The sequence below is a fragment of the Nyctereutes procyonoides genome, unplaced genomic scaffold (assembly GCF_905146905.1).
Source record: "Nyctereutes procyonoides isolate TBG_1078 unplaced genomic scaffold, NYPRO_anot_genome, whole genome shotgun sequence".
Lineage (NCBI taxonomy): Eukaryota > Metazoa > Chordata > Mammalia > Carnivora > Canidae > Nyctereutes > Nyctereutes procyonoides.
The window spans coordinates 48,098,354-48,122,093 of NW_026575140.1; the positions used below are offsets into that span (position 1 = coordinate 48,098,354).

General features: G+C 53.2%; 1 protein-coding gene across 1 annotated transcript in view; it reads left to right on the forward strand.

Annotated features, from left to right (window-relative positions):
* DRC3 (dynein regulatory complex subunit 3) overlaps positions 1 to 23,740 on the forward strand; it is a 34,003-nt gene that overhangs the window by 5,902 nt on the left and 4,361 nt on the right. The window contains exons 3-11 of the mRNA XM_055306017.1: positions 1,776 to 1,892; positions 5,118 to 5,284; positions 6,933 to 7,079; positions 10,865 to 10,984; positions 11,579 to 11,690; positions 12,929 to 13,104; positions 17,759 to 17,890; positions 19,890 to 19,960; positions 21,454 to 21,577. Coding sequence (XP_055161992.1) covers positions 1,776 to 1,892; positions 5,118 to 5,284; positions 6,933 to 7,079; positions 10,865 to 10,984; positions 11,579 to 11,690; positions 12,929 to 13,104; positions 17,759 to 17,890; positions 19,890 to 19,960; positions 21,454 to 21,577 — 1,166 coding nt within the window. The remainder of the gene's footprint in view (positions 1 to 1,775; positions 1,893 to 5,117; positions 5,285 to 6,932; positions 7,080 to 10,864; positions 10,985 to 11,578; positions 11,691 to 12,928; positions 13,105 to 17,758; positions 17,891 to 19,889; positions 19,961 to 21,453; positions 21,578 to 23,740) is intronic.

The window sequence follows — 23,740 nt, forward strand, 5'->3', positions numbered from 1 at the left end:
GTGGCCCCAGGGCCAGAGCAGGGAGACTAGTGAGACAGTCACCACTATGGTCCAGGCAGCAATGACAATGGGCTGAGACCATGTCTATGTTGAAGAATAAATGGACTCTCTGGGCAGTCCTGTCCTGCTGGTAGCTCACTTACAGCTGTCAGATACATCCAGGTTTTTGTTGTGCTGTGTTGGCTTTTCCACTTGAACTGCTGATGCCTCAGGAAAAGCCAGCACATAGGTCTGCAAGGCAGAGCACCTAGAGTGAGGGAGCCACCCAAGTGAGTGGCATCTACAGGAAGTAAGCCATAGCCAAGAGCTGTCACTCTGAAACCAGGGCCAGAAAGCCTCCTGGAAAATCCAGACAGGGAAGGGAGCATAGGTGGAGACAGTAGCTGGTATCATTCTGGGAAATCTGGCCTCAGAGAGTTGGGAACAGACACCAGTCCCATGCGACCCTGGGAACCCAACAGAGGCAGGACCCTGGGTCAGACTAATGCTGTGCACCATTCCAAGACCTGGACCTGGCTTGAGGAGTGCGGGGAGGAAGGGTGTCTGACCTCAACACCCCATGGCAAATCCTGCTCTTCTGAATGAATATTGAAACTACTGCCCCAAATGTGTGGTTATTAAGAGTATTTTTTTAAAGATTTTATTTATTTATTCATGAGAGACACAGAGACATAGGCAAAGGGAAAAGCAGGCTCCCTGTGGGGAGCCCAATGCAGGACTTGATCCAGGGACTCCAGGATCACGACCTGAGCCGAAGGCAGATGCTCAACCACTGAGCCACCCAGGCACCCCTGTTCCAGTTTTTTTAATAACGATATTCTAATTTTATGAGTTTTAGAAATCATTACAGAAGCAAATATAGGAAAGGGGGACATATAAACAACAGGGATGTTACGGCTTCTAGAAAAAAATGGGGATAAATTTAGGCCTCTAAAATTTTACATACACAGTATATAGTCATTTATACTTAAGTATAGTTCAGAACTCCTCTGGCTGTCAGAAGCAGAAACCAAACTCAGCCTGGCAAAAGGAATGAGTTGGCTGTGTGCCTATGAAGTGGCCCTTAGGAATCACAGGTCAGGTGCTTCAGTGACACCAGGAACCTGCCTCTCTTTTGGATGGGTGATTTATCCCACTCCCCATATATGGACATTTGCCCCCCCCCCATTTTTCTACCTGTCATGTGCCTGTAGGTATTTCTTTGGGCAACATACACAAATGTGTCTTTACAGACTCTGAATAGAGAAATTTTTCAGAGTCAAAGGACATGGAAAGTAAATATTTCAGGAAAATTGGCCAAATTGCCCTCCAAATTGACTGACCTAGTTGATTGACACTAACAGCACACAAGGGGTGGGTGGTACAGGTGTGCACCCTGCAGACTTGGTTGTATTTGTCACACTAGAAGGAAGGGCACTATCTGTGACCTGTGTCTGGAGGTGTTACAGTCTCCTGGGCAGCCCCCGGGCTGCACAGAAGCAGCAGGACTGATTCCCATGCCCTGACAGATCCAGTCCACCTTCATAAGGACCCTGTGACACCTGTCCCCCCATAGACCTGTAATGTCCTGCTGTGGTCCCAGCCAGCAGCCCTGATCTCTGTCCTCTATGCATCAATAGAGAGACTCTTGGGTGTTTGGCCCACATCTCCAGGGCACGGTGGTGGAATTGTGGGGTCTTGTACATCGGCTGCCTGGATTCCCCAGTGCATTGGCATTAAACTCTACCCTAACCTGAGGCTGAAACCAGCCAAGGCACCTGCTCCAATTGTTTCAGACATCCTCCGCATAGACAGCCTCTGGGAGTTTGAGAACTTGACAAAGCTCCAGTTGGACAACAACATCATTGAGAAGATCGAGGGCCTGGAGCAACTTGTACACCTGGTCTGGCTGGGTAAGGGCCCTTCCTACATGTGTGTCCACCCTCATCCAAGGGGACACCTGGCCAAGGTTAATTGTCTCACAGGCAATTTTCTGCTGCCGGCTCAGCATCAGCCAGGGTGCAGCAGAATGTCCAATTGACTGGAGAAAAGAAAGCCGCTCTTTTTTTAAAAGCCTGGGGCCTTTGCTGGGCAGAGCCAGCAAAGATGTGCTCAGACACATCACCAGGTGAGAACATTCTGACCCACCTGCCAAACCTCCCCAGCTGGGAGAGGGTCAGGGAAGCAGCCTTGGACTCCTTCTAGTTACTCTAGACTCAGGTTGGCAGACAGCTGTAGGCCCTACCAGCAGTGGGGGGTGGGGGAAGAGGGGGAGGGCAGAGCAAACCAGAAACAATCATCACAGCTACTAGTGAGCTTGGAGCACCTGCTAAGCATAGGCCTTTATGCTTTCCGTGTGAGGCCTGTTAATCCATACAGCATCTCCAGTGTAGGGATGAGCAGAGAGACCACAGTGAGTAATGGGAGCATCAGGCTCCCAGCTGAGCCCAGTCTCCTAGAGCTCTGGCCCACGGCTCTGGCCTCACAGGGTTCTGATGAACAGGGAGAGAGGGCTGGCCAGAGAGCTCTTTACACTGTTGTCTGATTCGGCCCTCAGAGCAATTCTGACAGGTGAGTGTTACACTCCCAAAGTGCAGAAGACAAAATGAGACTCTGCAAGGCCAAGGCACTTACCCAAAAGCTCCAGCAGAGCAGGCGTGCAAGCCCATGTCTGCCTGACCCCAGAGCCCACACTCCCACTCATGAGCAGCCTGCAGCATTGGTGCACCTCCCAATTTGCCAAAATACTCTCAACTACGGTGGTCCTGACAGTCACCAGCCCACAGCAGCCGCATGGATGCTGGGAGGCTGACGGGCCTGATGGAGTCATAGGCTACAGGCAGCGGAGGTGGCCTACAGCCAGGTCTTCTGACAGCTAAATCCTTGTGGCACCCAGCACCCATTAATGCTGAATCTGGGTGTGACAGTGCACCTGCATTGCCAGGAGTCTGTCTTTATAGATGAAGGGAAATGGTACTGGATCAGCCCAGACCCTGAGCCATGATTCTTCTAGAAAGCCTTCTGGGTTCCAGCTATCTGAATGTCATGCTTTCGATGACAGCTACTAGGCCCCACTGTCTCTGATGTAAAGTGAGTGCCATAGCTCCTGTAATACCTAGGCTTCCGTGGGCATGAGAGTGGAGGGGAAATTTCTAGTAAAGAGGTCGGGTGATTCCCCTCAAAGAGTGAGAAGCTGGCCTTTGTCCAGCCATAGTCCCAGTCACCTAGGGACCCAATGACACCAGGAAGGTCTGGGTCCCTGAGGTGCAGGGGGGCAGGAGAGACAGTGCCCCAGGGTTCAGCCCAGCCCCCAGCTCATGCGAGGCCCTGCTGGTGGCCCACCATGTCAGCTGTCTGAGGGCTGAGGCTGTGCTGGAGCTAGCTAGCACTGGCTCTCCAAAGCTTATGATGCACATCTCATCCCAGCCGTGCATTCAGGGATGTCAGGCTGCTAGCTTGAAATTGGCCATGATGGGAGGATTTACACCACAGAAATGAGTGAGCACTGCAATTCATGGCCTCCCCGGCTTGGCCCACCAACCCCCTTGTTATACCTTTACCAGCACTCAGCCAGTTCCAGTGGGGCAGGGCCGGCCTTCCCAGAACAGAACTGGCTGCATGGTGGGAAGGGGAATGGGCAGCCTTGGCATATGGCAGACCCCGCTCAAAGCCCAGCTCTGGCCATGTACTGATTTTACACCCATTCCTACAGCCCTCTGAACCTCAGAGGGTTCTTTACGTGTCAGGTGATTTCGGGCATATACTACCAGGCCCCTTGAACCTTGGTTTCCTCATGCATCAAACGTAAACGATGAAACCCTTGTGGGAGTTAAATAAGGTGATGGACTTAAGAGAGAAAGGGATGGGAAGTTAGCATTAGTCTCAACTGTCAGCAGGTGAGCGTCCTCTGGTAGGCCGGGGGGGCTGAATTCAGATGTGGATAAATGGACTTCCCAAACCACTCTTTAAGATTTTATTTTTTATTCATGAGAGACACAGAGGCAGGCTCCCTGCAGGGAGCCCGATGTGGGACTCGATCCCTGGACCCCGGGATCATACCCTGAGCTGAAGGCAGATGCTCAACTGCTGAGCCACCCAGGTGTTCCCCAAACCACCGTTTAAATGTGATGGCATGCAGCTATCACGTGCAAATTTCAAAGCTTATGAAAAATTTCCAGTTTAGCCCTGTGGGTCATTGGTGTCCAGGATAGAGTTGCAGCTCCAGCCTCAACCGACCCCTAAACCCACAGTGGGGGACAAAGCAAATTTTGTTCCCCGGAATGTGAACCTCGGGCTAGAGAGGGCCTAGTGTCTCAGTGGGGATTCGGAGTTGGGGTTTTGGAGGCCCCCAGGTGAGCTGTTATGCAGCTGGAAGATCCTGGCCTGCTATGTGTCCAGGAAGGAGCCCTGGATGAACTCTGGCACCACTGTTAGCTGTGTGGCTTTGAGCAAATCACTGAGCCTGTCTGTGCATCAGTTTCCCTGTGACCAAATGGGAAGAGAAATTCCAGACTGCCACTCAGGGTTATTGTCGGAGGATATACTCATAAGCACCTGCTAACTGGTAAATGCTAAGCAGACAGGCAGTATTTTTTTTTTAAGATTTTATTAAATGGAGGAAGGAGTGAGGCAGAGGGAGAGAGAGTCTCCAGCAGACTCTGAGCCGAGCCTAGAGCCTGATGTGGTGCTCAATCCCACCACCCCAAGATCATGACCTAAGCCAAAAACAAGAGTCTGACGCTTAGCTGACTGAGCCACCCAGCACCCCAGGAGGTATTATTTAAATGCCCATAGGTCTGAGGGAAGGAGGCCCTCCAAACAGTCTCCTCCCACTCCAAGATGTACTGTTTTGGACCTGCCATTCAGCATTTCCATCCAAAACAACCACAGAGCACAAACATGAGTGTTTGCCCATCTGCGCCCAGCCAGGGAGACGAGTGGCAGAAACAGGAGGGGGCAGTCATAGTTGGAAACCATAGGAAAGAATTCATGCCCGGCTTCTAGAAAACCATAAGAAGTCAGACAGTGAGTCAGTTCCTGGCCTGTCAGCTTGCTGCTGTCTCCCAGAGCATGGTAGCCCACTGGGTTTGTTTCACGACGGTCCACCCTCCGGACCCTCATAGCCCTCTTCCTTCCAGACCTGTCTTTCAACAACATTGAGGCCATTGAGGGACTGGACACGCTGGTGAACCTGGAAGACCTAAGCTTGTTCAACAACCGGATCTCCAAGATTGACTCTCTGGATGCCCTCGTCAAGCTGCAGGTGTTGTCGCTGGGCAACAACCAGATCGGCAACATGATGAATGTGAGTTCTCGGGCACGGCTGGTGCCGGGGAGCAGAGTGGCCACTCCTGCTGGCCTCCTGACCTGGAGCAGAGGGTGGGGCCGGGCACTATAGGTCATCGGAGGAGCTGGGCTGTGGGAGGAGGGTCCGTGGCCAGGGGAAATGGAGACTCGGCCTTCCAGATCACCTCCTTCTCCTAGAAAAGCCAGCAATCCAGATTATTCCACAAAGAGATTAGATAGTGTTTAAACACTATGCTTCCCCTGTGCTTAGCCCACCAGTGGATTGCCAGGTCGTATGTCTGCCTCTTCCCCTGAGCCCCACACTCACATAACAGACACTTGCTGAGGTGAGAACCTAGTGGCTGTGGGGCACTTGGCCTGAGCTCAAAGGTACAGAGACAAACGGGGACTGGTCCCTTTGAGGGTGCTGACCACATACCCACAGAACCAAGATATGAGGTGACAGCCTGTGGCATTGGCATTGTGGGGGAAGGCAGGCTGCACATCCCGAGAGCAGGTGACCTGGGGCTGGGATGTCCTCTCCCCCTCTCTCCCACGGCTCTCAGAGACCTCTGGGTCCCCTGGCTGCTACTCTTTCTCATACCCCATCTATATATTTTCACCGCACTTACCCCCAGACCATCATGGTTTTACTGACTTTCTAGAACATTCCTGTTCCCTGGCCCTAGAATGTGAAGCCTTTTTTTATTATTATTATTTATTCATGAGAGACACACACACAGAGAGAGGCAGAGACACAGGCAGAGGGATAAGCAGGCTCCATACAGGGAGCCCAACGTGGGACTTGATCCTGGGTCTCCAGGATCATACCCTGGGCTGAAGGCAGCGCTAAACCGCTGAGCCACCCAGGCTGCCCCAAGAATGTGAAGCCTTGATGCAAGGGTAGGGACCATGTGAACTTTGTTCCCGCTGTATCCCACAGCCTAGCACCTGCCTGAGACCCGTAGGTGCTTAATAGCGTATGTAGAAGAAATACATACGTGACTGAGAGAAACTCCTTATAAAAAGCGTGCTAGATTTCTTCTCCGTCTTTTGCATAGTACAGCATCTGCGTGTTCAGAAGATGCTGCCAAGTGAAATACCAGCTATGTTGTTGACTCCACCGCCCCCCCCACCCCGTCCCACTTTACTAAAACAGAGTACAGGAAGAATAAATGGTAGGTAGCGAATGTCCCTCTGTCACCCAGTGAATCCAAGGTTACTAGATGGGGTTCCATTTAATTTAAGAGATCTGGCCCTTGCACAGGGTTTCCAAGGAAAAGGCACGCTGACTCTGAGTGACCAGTAGTTAACAACCACCACCACCACCATTTACTGAGCAGGTGAGAGGCCCACCTCTAAATGCTTTCCGGAGCTCATTTCCTTTGGTCTCTCAACACCTATGACACCCATTATAGAACCCTTGGACCCATGTTACAGATGAGGAAACAGGCTCACACACATTAGGCAACTTGCCCAGGGTCCCACAGCTAGCCTGGATCAGGACAGCCATCCAGCCCGCTCCTCGCTCGGCACTCCACCCAGTGCTTGCCAGTGTCGTGGCCAGGCTGCGGACGCTGGCTGAGGGATGAGGGGAGAGGCCACCAGGGCTGTTTTCGGCTTTGCAGCACCCAGGAAAACAGGCTGCTCTCCCCTCTTCTTCTCAGATCATCTACCTGCGGCGGTTTAAGGACCTGCGGACACTCAGCCTCTCTGGGAACCCCATCGCAGAGTCGGAGGATTACAAGATGTTCGTCTGTGCCTACCTTCCTGACCTCGTGTACCTGGACTTCCACCGTATTGACGACCACATGGCAAGTGTCTCCCTCCGGGCCTCCCCACTCTGAGTCAGTCTTCAGGGCCCCCACCCCCACCCCAGGCTTGGGGGCATGGAGGCCGGGCCTCCTGTGCACACAGGGGAGCTGATGCCTCTGTGGGTAGATTCCTGAGGCTGGCAGTTCCGGACCTGCTCACAGGTGGCCAGGCCCTCCCTGGGTTGCTTCCCGGCACCCCTGCTGCCATCCTGCACTGTCTGATTTTCTGGATGCAGAAGTTGGGGAGGGGAGGGCCAGCAGTTAGCCAGCATGAGCGGCTCTCTGCAGAACCAGGACTCGTCCCTACCCGAGAGCAGCAGTAACCACTGACTGTGGTCCTGCACTTACCTGCCACACACAGGCTGCTATTTCAGGTTGCTGTCGCCATGGCCCATGAGGCAGGCCAGCTCTCACCCTCAGCTTGCCACCCAAGGGTCTGCACAGTGATGTGCCTTGCTGGGAGCTCACGGCCCGGGGTGGTGGGACCCGGAGCTGGTGCCAGATGGAGCTGGTGAAGGGCTTGCCTCTGGCTGCTGCCGGGTCTGGCCCCTGCCCCCTCTTTCCCATGCCCCTGCTGTGAGCTGCCTCCTGTGGCTCGCTTCTTGCCCCACAGTGTGATCAGTTTATGGGCTTTCCCCACCAGAAGGAAAGAACCTGGCCCAATACGTGAGGCCTTGGTGGTTGGAACAGATGTCCCTCCATGTTGGGTGCTGTGGGAGACAGAGGACTGTTTGACCTGCCTGCTCCTTCTTACTGGAAGCTGGTGCCTTTCCTGAGAGAAGGGAGCCCGTGCTTGGGAGCACTGAGGTGATGGGGAGCACTCTGGGGAGCCCAGCAGAAGCTGGGAGGACTGACCAACAGATCTCAGTGCTGACCCTGCCCAGCCTGGACCTCGGAACAGAGCACGGTGCCCAGGTGGACTGTGCCATCTTCCAGATGTGGGGCCCTCTGCTTGCCAGGGCTTCCTTGGGAGGTCCACAGGGATAGGGTGGGGTGGGAGAGTTGCCTCTCCTCGGACTCAAACTCTAATACTCTCAAGTATTTTTTTCCCATTTATACAATAATTTGAAAGTCAGCATAGGCTCCAGTGCTGGGAATAGGCCAGAGAGCTGTTGAGGTGTGTTTCAAAGCTCATTATAGAACCAGGGGACAACTTAACACTGCATTCTTCTGAAGTTCTGAAGGCATTCTTTCCTTGGACCCCAGAAGTTTCCATAAAGGGCAGATAGCTGAGTCTGGGCATCCCTTTTACAATTCAGAACTTGGCTCGAAGCATCAAGATAAATAATAAGAGGATATCAGAGTAGATTTGTGCAAAGCGGGGGCACATGAAACACCCCTGTCACATTACTGCCTGCCCTCGGGCTGCCCACAACCTGGTTGGAGCCCCTGGCCTCTTGGTGCTGTAGGGCTTGGGCAGCAGGACAGCTGGGCCTGGGCATAGCCCAACCAGGAGAGGGTCCAGGCTGTCTCCCGGGTCTCCGGCTGGAGTCCTGGATGGCTCACCTCAGTGGGACTATGGGAGGACAGAGGTCCAAAAAGCAAGCTCTTGAGGTGCCTCTCAGTTCTGTGGAGCTCTCCTTGAGGGCTCCCCCTGTTTTCATCAGGCCACTTTTAAGTTGAGGCCCTGGCCTCTGCCTGGAAGCTGGCAGTCCCGCCTCGAAGAGCAGAGGACTGTCCCTGCCAACCACGTGGAATGGAAAGGGTAGTGAGCTTGCAGGCTTTGTGGGGGGGGGGGGGCGGGGGGACAGGAAACAGGGTGGGGGCCAAGGCAGCAGGGCCATGTTGGGGTTTAGGGCTTATCCCGGTCAAGGTGGAGGCCTGTGGGGAGACCTGAGCAGTTTCCAGCAGAATTTGTGATGTGGTGAGCAGTTCAGGGCCCTGTGACTGGTGTGGAGAACAGAGGGAGAGATGTGGGACTGCAGGAAGGCAGGGGGAGGCAGAGGGCAGGGCTGTCGGAATGGGAAGGAGAGGAGGGCTCAGATACTTGAGGCTTTTAAAATTTTTAATTTCTGGGGATTCCTGAGTGGCTTAGCAGTTTAGCACCTGCCTTCGGCCCAGGGCATGGTCCTGGAGTCCCGGGATCAAGTCCTACATCGGGCTCCCTGCATGGAGCCTGCTTCTCCCTGCTTCTCTGCCTATTTCTCTGCCTCTCTCTCTCTCTCTCTCTCTCAGTCTCTCATGAATAAATAAAAATCTTAAAAATTTTTTTTTAAATTTCCTTATTAAAGGATAAGTATGTAAGAAAACAATATAAGCACATAGCTCTGTGAATAATAGATCTTTAGAAGATGTCACCTCTGCAATATAAACCATTTGCAGCTAAAGCCCAAGGCACAAAACTAGAATGATCCATATACTGCCATCATGTTCAGAAATGAGGCTGGGAGGGGCTTCAGGCAGCACAGGACAGTGGAAAGAAAGCTCAGGATCTGGAATCAGACCGATCCCAAGGAAGTACCTACCTTCCTTTGTGGCACCAACATACAGGAAAAAGAGACAATTACATCATCCCACAAATATGTGAAAATGCCAGGAGGCAAGGACACAGGCCGAGATGTGTAAGATGAGGGGTGGTGGTTTGGGGGTGGCTTCCCCAAGAAAGTGGTTCTGAGCCAGGATCTGTAGGAAGAGCGGGAGTTGGGTGGTGAAGGAATGGCCCGGGCAGGAGGTAGAGCACATGCAAAGGCCTGTGACAGGAGACAGCACGGTGAGGGGGCTGGTGCCCAGAGCTCAGAGAGCTAGAGAGGGTGGCAGGCAGCGCCTCACAAGCCATGCTGGGTGCTTGTCATTACCCTACACCCAAGAGGAAGTCATACAAGGTAAGCAAGGGACAGACAAGATTGGGTTTGCATTTAACAGAGATTGCTCTGGCTTTTTGCCAGGGGAGCAGTGGACAGACTAGGTGGGAGGATAGGTTGCATGGGGGAGCCTGGCTAGGAGGCTGAGGCGGGGTCCCGGCCAGACAGGATGGTGAGACGTGAGCAGGAGCCAGCATGGACAGGCCTGGGCACAGCTGGGGTCTGATGGGCAGGGAAGGGTCCAGGCTATCTCCCGGGTCTCCAGCTGGGGGTGCTGAATGGCTGGAGGGCTTCCCACCTTAGTGGGACCACAGAGGTCCATCTTGGACATGGTGAGTTGGCGGTGCTCTCCAGGCAGCGGGGGGAGAGAAGCCTTCAGAAGCTCACTTCTGGCTCTCAGAGGTAGAGTCTGGGCTGAAGGTAAAGACCAGAGTGTCGTCTGAGGGTGGAGCAATCAGATGTGCTTGCACTTGATGCCTTAGTACAGTTGAGATCTCCTGGGGTAGCAGAGTGAGCCAGGAAGGGTGAAGACTGAGCCCCAGGGACTCCAGTAGTCCCTGGTGGGTGGAAGGGTGTGAGCAGGAGGGGTAGGAGGAGAGCCAGGAGGTGGCAGGCCACAGGGCCAAGGTCCGAGGCCCGTGTGACCAGGTAACCGCCTTTACTGTCTCTCTCTAACAGCCAGAACAGCTGCTATGGAGAGCTGGGGGCACACATCCCTAGGCCCCTGCTCCAGGCCATGCCCCACACATCCTCCATCTGCCTGTGCTGCCTTCTCCCATCCTCTCAGTCCTCCCTAACCCTTAGACTCAGAAAACTTGGAAAAGGCCATGAAGAAGCAAGCCATCCTTGTCCACACAGCCTTCACCAGAGGGCTGTCCACTGCCCCGCATACATATTAGCGGGGCCACAGGACGGCAGAGGCCGGTGTGGCCGGGGGGAGCAGATGTGCCCTGATAATGATGCCACTTCCCACGCCCCTGTCAGAAAGAGATGGCGGAGAGTAAGCACCAGTACAGCATCGATGAGCTGAAGCACCGAGAGAACCTGATTCAGTCCCGGCTGGAGAATGAGCAGGCCCAGCAGGAGGAGCTGGAGAAGCACAAGGTACTGTGCTGGGCAGAGCCTGCCAACCCCCTCTCCCTGCCCTGGTTCCAGGGTGCCAGCCACAGGCTGTGGGGCCAGTTTGATGAAAGTCTGTGGGGCCTGGGCCCCCAGAACCTGTCTTGATTGAAAAGGTATGCCACGTGGCATCTCCTGGCTCTGGTGGAGCATGTCCATCATCCACAGGACAGCGCCCCGTCCCCGCCTCGCTCTGCTGGCCACCTGCCTGCAGAGCCAGCTCTGTGTCAGCCTGGACATCACCTGTCTCATCTCCACACCAGCGTGCTGGGTTCCAGCATGAGGGCCTGGGGAAATGATCCGATAGGGCTGCTCCTTAAAACCTCTGGCATTTCCACTGCAGCCAGGAAGGTTCAGGTCCTTCCTCAGCACAGCCCCGGACCCATTCCTCCTCCCGTAGCCCACACCCCTTCCTCCAGCCTGACTGAGCCATGTGCAACCTTCAAGCATCCCCTCCTCCACTCTCTGCTGAGTGTCCAGTGACCCCAGTGCCCGTGCAGGGCCCTGCCCGCTGAGCCCCTGCCAGGGCCCGAGACGTGAATCAGAGTCCCCTGAGCCCTGCCGTGTTTCTGATTGTAGGCTGCATTTGTCGAGCACCTGAATGGTTCCTTCCTGTTTGACAGCATGTACACCGAGGACATGGAGGGCAACAAGCTAGCCTACCTGCCTGGCGTCAGCGAGCTCCTTCAGGCATATCCTTCCAAGTTCATGTCCAAGTCCTCTAGCGGAGCCGGGGCCCCACACCAGCAGCCTGCAAGGGGCAGGTCCCCCTCTGCTTGGGCCTCAGTTTCCCCATTTTCCCCAAACCCTAGAGCATAAAACCTCTCCTTCACAGCAACAGGCCCAAGAGGCAGTGAAGCACCGGGTCAGCTGAGCGGCATGGGGAAATGCTTTCCAGATTTCAGGGGACGTGCTGAGTCTCTGATCAGCATGGTGCATGGTCTGCTGTGCTTGACAAGCCAGGCTGTCAAGAGGGAAAATTGAAGTGTGTAACTATGGCACTTATCCTTAGTACCTATATTTACTTGTTTTGCTGTGGGCTCCTGGTACAGCGTTTATAATTTCCCAACCACCCAGGAGATGGGTACTGTGATTAATCCCATTTTATAGTTAGGGAAGCTAGACTTAAGGTTACTTGTCCAAAGTCATGCAGTTAGAAGCCGGGATTTGAGCCCTTGTCTGTGAGGCTAAGAGCCTGCATCCTTTCCCCCAATCAGCTAGTGCCAAGAGGATGTCCTTGGCACTTGTCATCATGGCTCCAGACACAATAGTGCCACCATCACTGATTAGAAAGAAATTCTCTTAAAAACCCAGTATTTTAGAAAAGGTGGGGGAGGGGCAGGGAGGGTGTGAGGCTAAGCAGAAGGTGACGAGCCAGGGCTCTGGGCCAGCTAGATGGGCTCCCAGCCTGGCTCTGCCACCCACTGGCTGGATGAGCGGGGCTCATATCTGGGCTGACCTCAAGGACTCCGTGCTGCAGGTGAGGAAGCCGAGGCCCTAGACAGGTAAAGTGGCTTCCCAGGGAAAAGCAGCAACAGAGCCAGGACTTGAACCTGGATCTCTCTGCTTCAAGCCTATGGTCCCCGGACCTCCACAGGCTCCCCTCGGTGCCCTGCAGCCACTGAGCAGGAAGACAGACCCCCAACACCCAACAAAGGTGCCCCCTAGAGAATATGCCAGAGACAGAAATAAAACCACTTGGCTCCCAGCCCCTCCCCGGCCCTTGTAGATCCCCCAGGATGCCAGCTTCCTTCCCTGAGGCCAGTCCCATTCCTGAATCCTTCAGGCTGGGGATGGAGATGCCCCAGCACGGCATTAGACTCCGAATCTCAACTCCCAGCCCCGCGCCAGGAGCTACCAGCACCTCCATCTCGTATCCTGCCGGTGGCCTGCCCCGAGAAAGCCAGCAGTCTCCTTAATGGCCACTCACCTACAAGGACAAGTTCATCATCATCTGCCTAAACATTTTCGAATACGGCCTGAAACAGCAGGAGAAGCGGAAATTGGAGCTTGATACGTTCTATGAGTGTGTCCAGGAGGCCATCCAAGAAAACCAGGAGCAGGGCAAACACAGGATTGCCAAGTTTGAGGAGAAACACTTGCTGGTAGGCTCTGGCCCTCCCTGTCCTCTCCCTGCCCCCCTGCTCCGGATGCTGATGCCGCCCCATGGGCCTGGCCCCACTGGTGGGGCTACACGCCATCTACCTCTCTTCACCCCTAAGACAAATAGTCATTGTCCCCATTTGCCAGCAATCACACAGCTCAGTGGCAGACATGAGCTTTAGCTTTCTACTGGTGTGACCAGCCACGACTCCAGCACCATGCTGGGGCTGAGTCCAGGGTGAGGCCTGTGCGTCTCCTTCACCTAAAACACCCCTGGGGTTCAAGGTAGTGGCACCATTACTATTAACAATGGTATTATCTTTGCCACTCTTGTTACAGCAGTGACAATAACCACTACTTCTTTCGTTCATTCATCCACTTAGCAGACATTTTCTGAGCCACTGCTCCGTGCCCGGCCTAGGAAGCCAGATCCCTGCTGGACATGGCTCCTGCCCTTAGCGAGCTCCCACCTGGTATAGGGGGGCAGACCTAGGCCCTCCCCACTGCGGTAGTCAGCACTCTACTGGAGGGGGGCCCAGGGAGTCTGGAGGGTTCCCAGAGGGACCTTAACTCAGGCTGAGGCTCAAAGGACAAGGACAGATGGGCTGGGGATAGGAGATAACAGCATTCCACTTGACAGAGTGGGCCTGAGGGGTTCAGGAGCTGCCAAACCCAGGCCACTTGGCCCAGGCCAAGCAGTGCTCGGTGAGACTTGTTTCTTTTAATTACCATTATTATTATTGTTAATGTTATTTTAGAGAGAGAAAGCAGGTGCAGGTGCACAGGGTGATGGGCAAAGGGAGAGAGAGAATCTTAAGCCAGCTCTGCACCCACCAGCGCAGTGCCCACCATGGGGCTTAGTCTCACAGCCCTGAGGTCATGACCTGAGCCAAAATTAAGAGTTAGACACTTAACCAACTGAGCTCCCCAGGTCCCCCCATTTAGCGTTATTTTTCAAGACCGATTCTTAACTTATTCTAAATTAAATAACAGATCTTTGTGAGACTATAAGGAAAGCTATGGACCTTTCTCCTAAAAAAACCGTCCACACACACCAAGTCTGAGTACCTGCCTGCAGTGTCAGGGGCTTCAAGGAACCCATAGAGCCACTCCTGGTTGGGAAGTCTTAATTGTGGGTCTTTTGTTTTGTTTTGTTTTGTTGGGAACTCTTAGTTTTAAAGTCAAGCAGAGGGATGCCTGGGTGGCTCAGTGGTTGAACATCTGCCTTCGGCTCAGGGTGTGATCCTCAGGGTCCCGGGATCAAGTCCTGCATCGGGCTCACTGCAGGAAGCCCATTTTTCCTCTGCCTGTGGTTCTGCCTCTCTCTGTGTGTCTCTCATGAATAAATAAATAAAATCTTTGAAAAAAATGAAATCAAGCAGACACAATGTTTAAAGTCCAGTTCCTATAGAAGTCCAGTTCCTGGCTGGCGATGGGCTCCCAGGTGCTTCCTGGCCCTCCTCAGGCCCTCCTCAGTCTCCAGTCCCTGTTCTTGTCTCCTTGGCCTCACATTCCATGTGATTTAACCCTCAGGACCCTCCTCCACAGGTGATGTCGAGGGGTGTTACTGCATTCAACTGGGAGTTCAAGCCTGTCAGCAGAGGAACACATTTGGCTCACATGTGTGTTTTGTTTGGCCTGCAGAGGGTTTTAAAACGTTTTGAACATCCTGCTGACATTAAAAACGGGCAGATTCCAAAGAAGAATTGTGGTTGCCAGCTTCTCTGGAGGCAGCTGTCCCCTCTGGACAAGCCACATTTCCAGTCCCCTGGTCCCTGTCTGGCACATCCTCCCTGACATCTATCTGGTCCCTATAACCACTGGATTCGGGAGGTGTGGACGCCAGCCAGCTGGCTTCTCCTGGCCCCTCAGCAACAAATCCTCCCCTGGAGAAGCAGGACATGGGCCAGGCTACCGCCAGTGTTGTGCTCCTGCTGGCGCCAAGCCTGACTCCCTAACGTGCCGGGTGTAGGTCTTCAGAGCCCCTGAGGCACTGGCCCCTCCCAGATGACTGCTCCTCTCCTGGAGTCTACGGGGACCCTACAAGGTGCTGACGTCCCAGCCCAAGGGGGCGCAGCCTGGCACTGGGATTTTCCTGGGCTCCCTATGTGCCTCTAGTGCTCAGCCCAAGTTGAGCTCGCTCTCTGGCTTGGAAGCTCGCAGGACCCCATGAGCCAGAGACCCCAGTTCTCTCTCCTCTCAGGGCCTCTCTGAGCATGTCCTGTACTGCCCCTCCCCCAGCCCCCACTGGCCCAGGGTGCCCTCAGCGCCCCCCTCCAGGTGCCTAGGGGGGCACGGCTTGGGGTCAGAATGCTCATGTCAATCCCTGGCTGTGACTCTGCTACCCTGCGTTTCCTCACTAGAGAAATGGGGGTAACCGCCTCGTAGGACTGTGGTGGGGAGACAGCGGGGAGCAGAGCCAGGGCAGAATTGTGACCAGCAGGCTGTGTGGTCGAAGTCCCTGGACAGGCAGTACATGCATAAGCATGGGCGCAGAGTGACCGCCGTAGACGGGGAATACGGTTGGTCTGCCTCTAGTCTCCGTGCTTGTGTGCGTGCGTGCGTGAGTGCGTGCGTGATGAAAGTGTAGCATGCACTGTTCTGCACTTTGCTCTGCTGCTTTAATCCATGCAACTTAGAGATCCTTCCAAAACTTGCTTCCTTTTTTATTAGCTTTAAACTCTCTCACTGTGTGGATGAGCCATGACTTATGAAGCCAGTCCCTGTTGATGGACAATTTGCTTTTTTTCCCAATCTTTTGCTCTTCCAAACGGTGTTGCAATGGGTGAGTTGGTGCAAATTTGATCTGCAGGTCGAAAGTCCTAGAAGTAGAACCGTGCATGGCTACTTTTGCTAGTCATTGCTCGGGTGTGCTCTACAGAGGTTGTAGTTTCTGCAGCCCTGCCTACCCCCAGTCAAACTGGTATTCTCAAGCTTCCTCATGTTTGCCATTCTGGCACACTTGGGGTGTGTATTTTCTCATAAGTGAGGGCAAGCATTGCATGTTTTGTAAACGTCTGTGTTTCTTAAACTGTATAAGAACTATTTGTTCTTATAATATGCCCGCCCTAACCCATTTTTTACATTTGGTTTTTGGTCTATATCTCTTTCTATTAAAAAAAAAATCATTACTTTGTAGGAGCCCTTTATAGATTGAGAATAGCTCTGGGTCAGTGAAATGAGTTGGAAATATGTTTCCCACATTGTTGTTTATCTTGTCATTTTTCTGTCTAGGGTGCTTTTGCCACTCAGAATTTTTTTTTTATTTTTATTTATTTATGATAGTCACACAGGGAGAGAGAGAGAGAGGCAGAGACACAGGCAGAGGGAGAAGCAGGCTCCATGCACTGGGAGCCCGACGTGGAATTCGATCCCGGGTCTCCAGGATTGCACCCTGGGCCAAAGGCAGGCGCCAAACCGCTGCACCACCCAGGGATCCCACCAATCAGAATTTCTAAAACTTTGATGGAGTATAATTTTTTAAGTTGTTTTTTTTTAAAGATTTTATTTATTTAATCATGAGACACACACACACAGAGAGAGAGAGAGAGAGAGGCAGAGGCACAGGCAGCGAGAGAAGCAGGCTCCATGCAGGGAGCCAGATGTGGGACTCGATCCCGGGTTCCCAGGATCATGCCCTGGACTGAAGATGGTGCTAGACCGCTGAGCCACCCAGGCTGCCCTATGGAGTATAATTTATCAAGTCTTTTTTCTGGTTATACTTAGAAAGGACTTCTCCACTTGAGATAATTTCTTAAAATCCACTCATTTTTCCTTCTAGTACTTTTATGGCTTTACTTTATACATTTAAGTCTTCCCTCTGTGGGAAATACGTTTTCATGTAAGGTTCAAGGTAGGGATTGAACCTGATTTTTCTCCCTATGAGGTAGCCATGATTATAAATATTCTTCACACTGAATTGTGGCAAGTTACTCTGTCCTGCTTCCCAACTAATACCATATATCAACAGAAACAAGTTGGTGGTGCATCTGGTAGTAAAGCCCCCAGGACGTTTGTCAGTGAATGGCTGGAATTCAGTGCCAGGCTTGGTCCCCAGGGTACTTTCCAACCCGTGAGCACCCTTTCATTACAAACAGTCCAGCTCTGGAGTGTTCCATGGGCCCAACTGGTTTCCTAACAACTATACCTTTTTTCCAGTGTCCCTCTACCTGTACCTGCCATGGGCCTTTTATTGGAGACTCTGCTAGCCAAGCCCCTGCTGAGCCCAGAGCTCATATATACCACCTAATCTCCAGGACTCTGTGACACACACACTTCTCTCCCCCTTTACGTGAGGAAACCAAAGCTTAGAGAATGAAGGTAGCACACTCAAGGTCACACTGCTTATAAGTTACCCAGACGGGATTCAGATTCAGGTTCACCTGACCCTGAAGCCACTGCTTCTTCCACCCAGCCCAGCCACATCTAATGAAAACCAGAGCTAACAAACCAGTGCCAGCATTTGTGCTGCCTCCAGGCACGGGGAGGGGAAGCAGCTTCTGCAAGCTCACAGAGCCAACAAGTGGCAGAGCTGACACTTGAACTTGGACAGCCCAACCCCAGAGTCTAAATTCTCACCCACAAAGCCAACTGTCGCCTGTCATTAACTAACTACACTTGGTCATGGATTCCTATAGCACAGGCTTTTGTTTCCAGAGTCTAAATGCCATTCGAGATGAGTCTGAACTGACCAACTTCGAGATGAAGATAGTGGAATATGGCAAGGACATCACGGAGCTGTTCAACGTGCTCATGACACTGGAGATGCAATTGGTAGAGCAGCTGGAGGTGAGGCTGAGTCCCTGGGGCTCAGATGTGGTGTGATTGTGCCCTACCAGGCCCGTTTGCAGGAACATGGTGATTCAGCTGCCAAATCATACCCAAGCTGGAGCCTTCCCGAGTGCTCCTCTGCTGGAAATGTCCAGTGCAACTCAGCATGGCAGACTAAAGCTTTCTTTGCTCATCAGCCCGGTGTTTTCTTTTAATATTGCTTTTAATATATTCCAATTGTTCAGATTGTGATTCTTGTACAGCATGAGAGCTGAGCTCATTCCTCTGGAATGCACCCCCTAAGAGCCACAGCGGGGAGAGGTTTTTTTATTAGACCCAAGGAGCTGTCTGGGTGCTTGAGAAACAAAGTAGGCCCCCTGCTCTAGGATGGAACAAAGGCTCCTCCGCATTGCAGCCTGTATTTGCCACATCTCAGGGCCATGCGAGGAGCCTGCGATTCAGCACAAAGTCGTGGCAGTGCAGCATGCTGCTATCTAGAATTCCTTATAGCCCGAGTGACTTGTGTTCATGAGGCAGCTAAGGCTGGGAGTCTGAAGGGCCGTGATGAATTGAACCTCATTGGATGCTGCCGTGGCTGGGCCAAGAGATAGCGCCTAATCAATTCCTCACATGTCAAGTGACACCTCCGACATGGATAGATCTCCCCATCACGGCACAGGGCAGATGCTTGCTCCCCACTGGGGAATGCTCGAGTGCTCCAAAAAGCAGCTCATGGAGCATCAGGGGAGGCTCAGGCAGCAGCTCCCCACTGTTAAATGCAGGGAGGGTCCTTTTCCAACAGCCAGAAATTCCCCAGAACCTGTGCATGGTCAGGCTTACTAGTATTACCAGTGGCTAGAAAGCTGTTAGGTGCAGTCATGCTTTTCAAAGGACTCTATTTTTATTCATCACAACAGTGTTTACACACATTTGAAAAATGTGCAGCTCGGTCTGCAGACAGTCCTCAGGCTCCTGTAGATTCTCCATGCCCTTCGCGTACCCTGAGGCCCCCTGGGTCCATGGTAGATCAGAGGCATGACCCATCCTGGGGCTCACAGGGGAGCAGGCCTAACCATCACATCTGCCATGGCTCCCTCACTCAAGTCTCATTTAGGCCTGGGTGCCCAGCTAAGCACTGGGATGCAGCCCCGTGGGGTACATCAGAGGGAGGTAGAAAGCCATCATGCAGCTGCACTCGTGGTGAGTGGTTGGGGGTAATGGCCAGCATTACTGAGGCACCTTGCAAAGCATTTTGGGTGAAGTAAGTAACTCATTTAAATTTCACTACTCCAGGGACACCTGGGTGGCTCAGGGATTGAGTGTCTGCCTTCAGCTCAGGGCATGATCCTGGGGTCTGGGATCAAGTCCCGTGTAGGGCTCCTTGTGAAGAACCTGCTTCTCCAACTCTTCCTGTGTCTCTGCCTCTCTCTGTGCCTCTCATAAATAAATAAAACCTTAAAAAATTTTTAAAAAAATAAATTTCACAACTCCATGAGACAGCTACTACAAAGAAAACCCATTTCATAGATGAGGATGTTGAGACCCAAGGAAGTTACACACAGTGGTGGAGCTGGCATAGTGATCCACATGGTGTGGCTCTTAGCAATTTTCTCCCTTGTTCCTCTAGAGGTGATGGATACATGCCACTAAGAAGCCCAAAGGAGGGAGGTTAGCTCTGTGTGTGGATGTGGGGGGTTGTCGGAGGGTGAGACCAGAACAAGTATTCCTGGCAGAGGGCCCAGCCTGTGCAAAGGCCTGGACGAAGCTTTGCACTGAACCTTCGAAGGGTGGTGAGTAAGATGAAGTGGCTGAGAGTGACACAGCCATGAGAAAGAGGTCAGGAGAGAAGGCCAGTTCATAGACATCTACCTGGGAAGGTTAAGGTGGTTGGTCTTTACCCTGAAGGTCTGGGATTAGAGGAGGCACCTGCTAAGTTCTAAGGAACACCTTTTGCTCTGACGCTAGGTCAGTCAGGTTCCTGTCTAGGTATTCATGCTGTGTTCTTTGTCGTTTCTAGGAGACTATAAACATGTTTGAAAGGAACATCATTGACTTGGTGGCACTCTTTATTGAAAATGTGCAAAGCCTATATCCTTTCCTTGATGACCCTCCATGGGGAGGCGCTCCCAGCCTGCGGGGGGAGGGGGCGCGGGGGGGGGGTGGTATCCTGGCCCACACCAGGGGAGGCACTTGCATTTTTAACAAAAGGCAGAGAAAGGTACAGCTCTTTCATGAACTAAGCAGGATGCAAATAAGTGTAGTCCCTTTCCAGGTGGCCACCTTTGGGGTCAAACCTACCCCCTCCCACTGCCACCAATGTCCTAAACATGTTGGCAGAGATGGGTAAAAAGCCAGTGCTCTATAATCATACTTCACTTTTTCCCAGCAATACCTGAGCCCGGCTGATTTACAGAGAGATCTATACTTGCATCAGGATGATGTCAGACCCATCACAGGATCCCATTTGGTGGGACCCTCCACCTTTGAGACCAGAGGAATGTAAAACTTCCAGTTTTTCACTGAGGAAAAAGTTCACCTTCAAAAGATGGAGATTTGGCAACCACTTGGAATGTTCACAGAATGTTCCACAGGGTCTGAGGGAGTTTCCTGACCCTCAGAACAATGATGCCTTTTTAAAGTAAAGGTTTGGATGCCTAAACTGGCTGCTGCGTGGGGCCCTGTTTGCAGTAGAAGCTCTGACATATTTGTTCTCAAATGAGTGATCATGGGGATGTGGGAGGCCACACCCCAGAATCCCTGCAGGCCTCCTGGGTTGCAAGAACACACGCCCAGGAGTAGGGCCACATCCATGTTGCAGACACTGACAAATCCTTTATAGTGAGATTGTCGGGGTGAGGAGCCAACATTTGGGGCCTGACCAACCCTTCTGCTACCTGAATTCAGGGCCCTGCCTGGGGACTGGGAGGGGCAAACTGCTGTGCTGTACCCCAGAAGTAACCTCCTGGTCCTGCCTCCCTGGCCCACATCCCTGCAAGGGGACAGAAGTTATGGAGGCAGTAAGTAAGCAGAGGCCAGGGTCCCCTGAGAACCCGAGTGTGGACCTGAGGGACAAGGCAGAAAAGTGGGGAGGACAGCCAGGCAGAAGAGGCAGCCTGTGCAAAGGCCCTGAGGATGTGTCAGAGAGATTTTAAGACGAGGCCTTTAGGCCACAGTAGAGAGTTGGAAGCCCGGGAGAGTGGTGAGCATGGGAGGGATGAGGTCCAGTCTAGGTACGTGTTTAAGAGCACGCTGGCTGCTGTGGGGAGAAAGGGCTAGAGCTGGGAGACCAGGTCTCAGTTCGCTGTCCAGTCAGGAGGTGGTGGGAGGGAGAGATGTGGAGGATTGAGGGGCTCTGAGGGGACAGGGCACTAAGGGTCAGCCCAGCCATGGGCAGTGTGGTGTTGGTGCATGAGGGGTGGACCGGAGTGGTCCTGGGGCTTCCTGTATGTGGATGGCGGGCTGTGAAGGTGGTGAAGCCCTGGCACCTGCGGGTGGGCCCTTCTGCCTTTCAACGGCTCAGCCCTCGGAGGGTCTGCAGCGGCACCTGCTCCACCCCTGGCCTTTGCTTAACTTGGCCACACGATGGCTCAGTGTCGGGACCTGGAGAACCACCACCACGAGAAGCTTCTGGAGATCTCCATCAATACTCTCGAGAAGATACTGAAGGGCGATGTTGATGAGGACCTGCCTGATGACTTGCGCCCAGTGAGCACTGTAGGCGGGGCTCGGTCCCCAGTGGGCCGGGTGGTGGTCGGGGTTGGGGGGGGCAAGGCGGGCCGCTGAGGGACAGACAGATGGAAGAACAAAGTCCCCGGGCCCCACCTCCCGTGGCTCTAGTAAGCCTGAAAGCCTCCTGGAGCCTCAGTTTCCTCACCTGCAAAAGGGACAATGACCTCCTTTGCACAGTGGTTGGCAGATGAAATAGGCCAACAAGCTAACACCTGGTGGGCACTCAGTGGGGCCCATCTAAAGAGGGGCTCATGATAAATGAGTCGTTTCAAGTTACCAACAGGTTAGTTACCCAAAGTCTTTTTTTTTTTAAGATTTTATTTATTCAGGAGAGACACACACACACACACACACACACACACACAGGCAGAGACACAGGCAGAGGGAGAAGCAGGCTCCATGCAGGGAGCCCAATGTGGGACTTGATCCCGGGTCTCCAGGATCAAGCCCTGGGCCAAAGTTGGCACTAAACTGCTTGCCCCCACCCCCAAAGTCTTTCTGTGGGGCTTCTGGCAGCCTCTGAGAGAGGCAGCTGCAAACACAGATTAAGTTCTGAGACTTCACAGGCAGGTCTTCCTGAGTGTCTGATAGGCAGCATTACTAGGGTGTTGGAACAGTGGGAGCACCATTTGATTGGCCCGTTGCTTCCCACCTTCCACCAGCCTGTCCAGGGGTGGGTAGTCCCACAGCAGCAGGGGCCGAGCTCCTGAGGCTGCTCACTGGGGAGGCTGTCCGGGTCTCCTGCATCAGGGTCCAGTGGGGGTGCAGTGGGGTTGTGTGTCATGTCTCTAGAGAGGGGCATAGGCCAGATACTTGTCGGGAGCCTTCCTTCCTTCATCACTCATTCCACTCCCCATTTCTCAGCTTCTCTCACCTCCATGTTAGCACCAGACCAAGCCATGTTGTCCTTTCCCTCGACCACTGTCTCCTTACTGCCCTTCTATAGGCTGTTCTCCACGCAGCAGCCAGAGATCCTTGGGATCCAAACCTCATCCTTCTGTGCCTTTGTACCACACAGTAATGGCTTCCTGTGACCCTTGGACTAAGCACTTCACTTTACCGTAGTCCACCAGACCCTCGTGCCTGGCCTCCTCCCCTCGCCCCAGCCTCGGAGCCCTTCCCCAGGTTCCCAGGCTTGCTCCTTTCATTTGATATTCCACCTAGCAGACAATCCCCTTCCCTCTGGTCTCTGGGTGTCTCGCTCTTCCTTGTTTGGCTCTCAGCCCAAATCGCAGCTCTTCGGAGAGGCCTTCCCTCATCACTTTCCTGGAAAACCACCATCTCTCTATCACACACACCATTTATCATTGTCAGGGCATTATTAAAATTACAAGCTATCATGTGTGTGTTGATTTGCTCTATGACTCTTCACACTAAATCCAGGCTCATGGGTAAGGCCGAGATGGCCTCTTCACCACCATGTACCTCGCCGGTGCCAGCAGTGGTGCACGGTACAGTCACAGGGCAACCCAAGTGCCAGGAGTTCATGAAGCCCCACTTGTCAGGTTGTGGCTAAGTCTGGCAGACAGAGACTGGCAGTCCTGTCTGGGGCTGAGACAGGAACCCAGGGCAGCAGCTTGTTGGCAGGGCCACTGTGTTGCCAGCCCTCCCTCCCTAAACACCTGCCAAATGCTCTTACTAACCAGACACAAGGAGCTGTCACTCTCCCTGAGCCCTGAAATCAGGCGTCCCCCAAGAGCCCACTCTGTTAGACCCCAGATGGACCATCGAGGAGTCTTGGAGCTCCCTCATGACACAGCTTCCAGGTCTGTGACACTTAGTGGGCACAGGATTGAAACACCCCTCCCTAATAACCGGGACACAGAAAAATATGGACCCCGAAACTCTGGCAGGCAAGCAGGCTGGACTGGTGCTTCCAGTGGCGAGCCCTCTCTCCTGCTGGGATGACAATGCCTGGCACCATCTGACACCTGTTTCTGTAGCTTCAGGAAGATTCAGTACCCACTGACTGGGTTGAAGCTGACCACAGTGGCTGGAAACACGGAGCTCCACTCCCTGCAGGCTTGCCATTGTCAAGGCAATGAAGCCTGATGCTCACATATCTCCTTTATCTCCCCCAAAGGGCCCTACAAAGGTGGTACTGTTATCATTTGCAATTTACAGATTAGAAAATAGGGT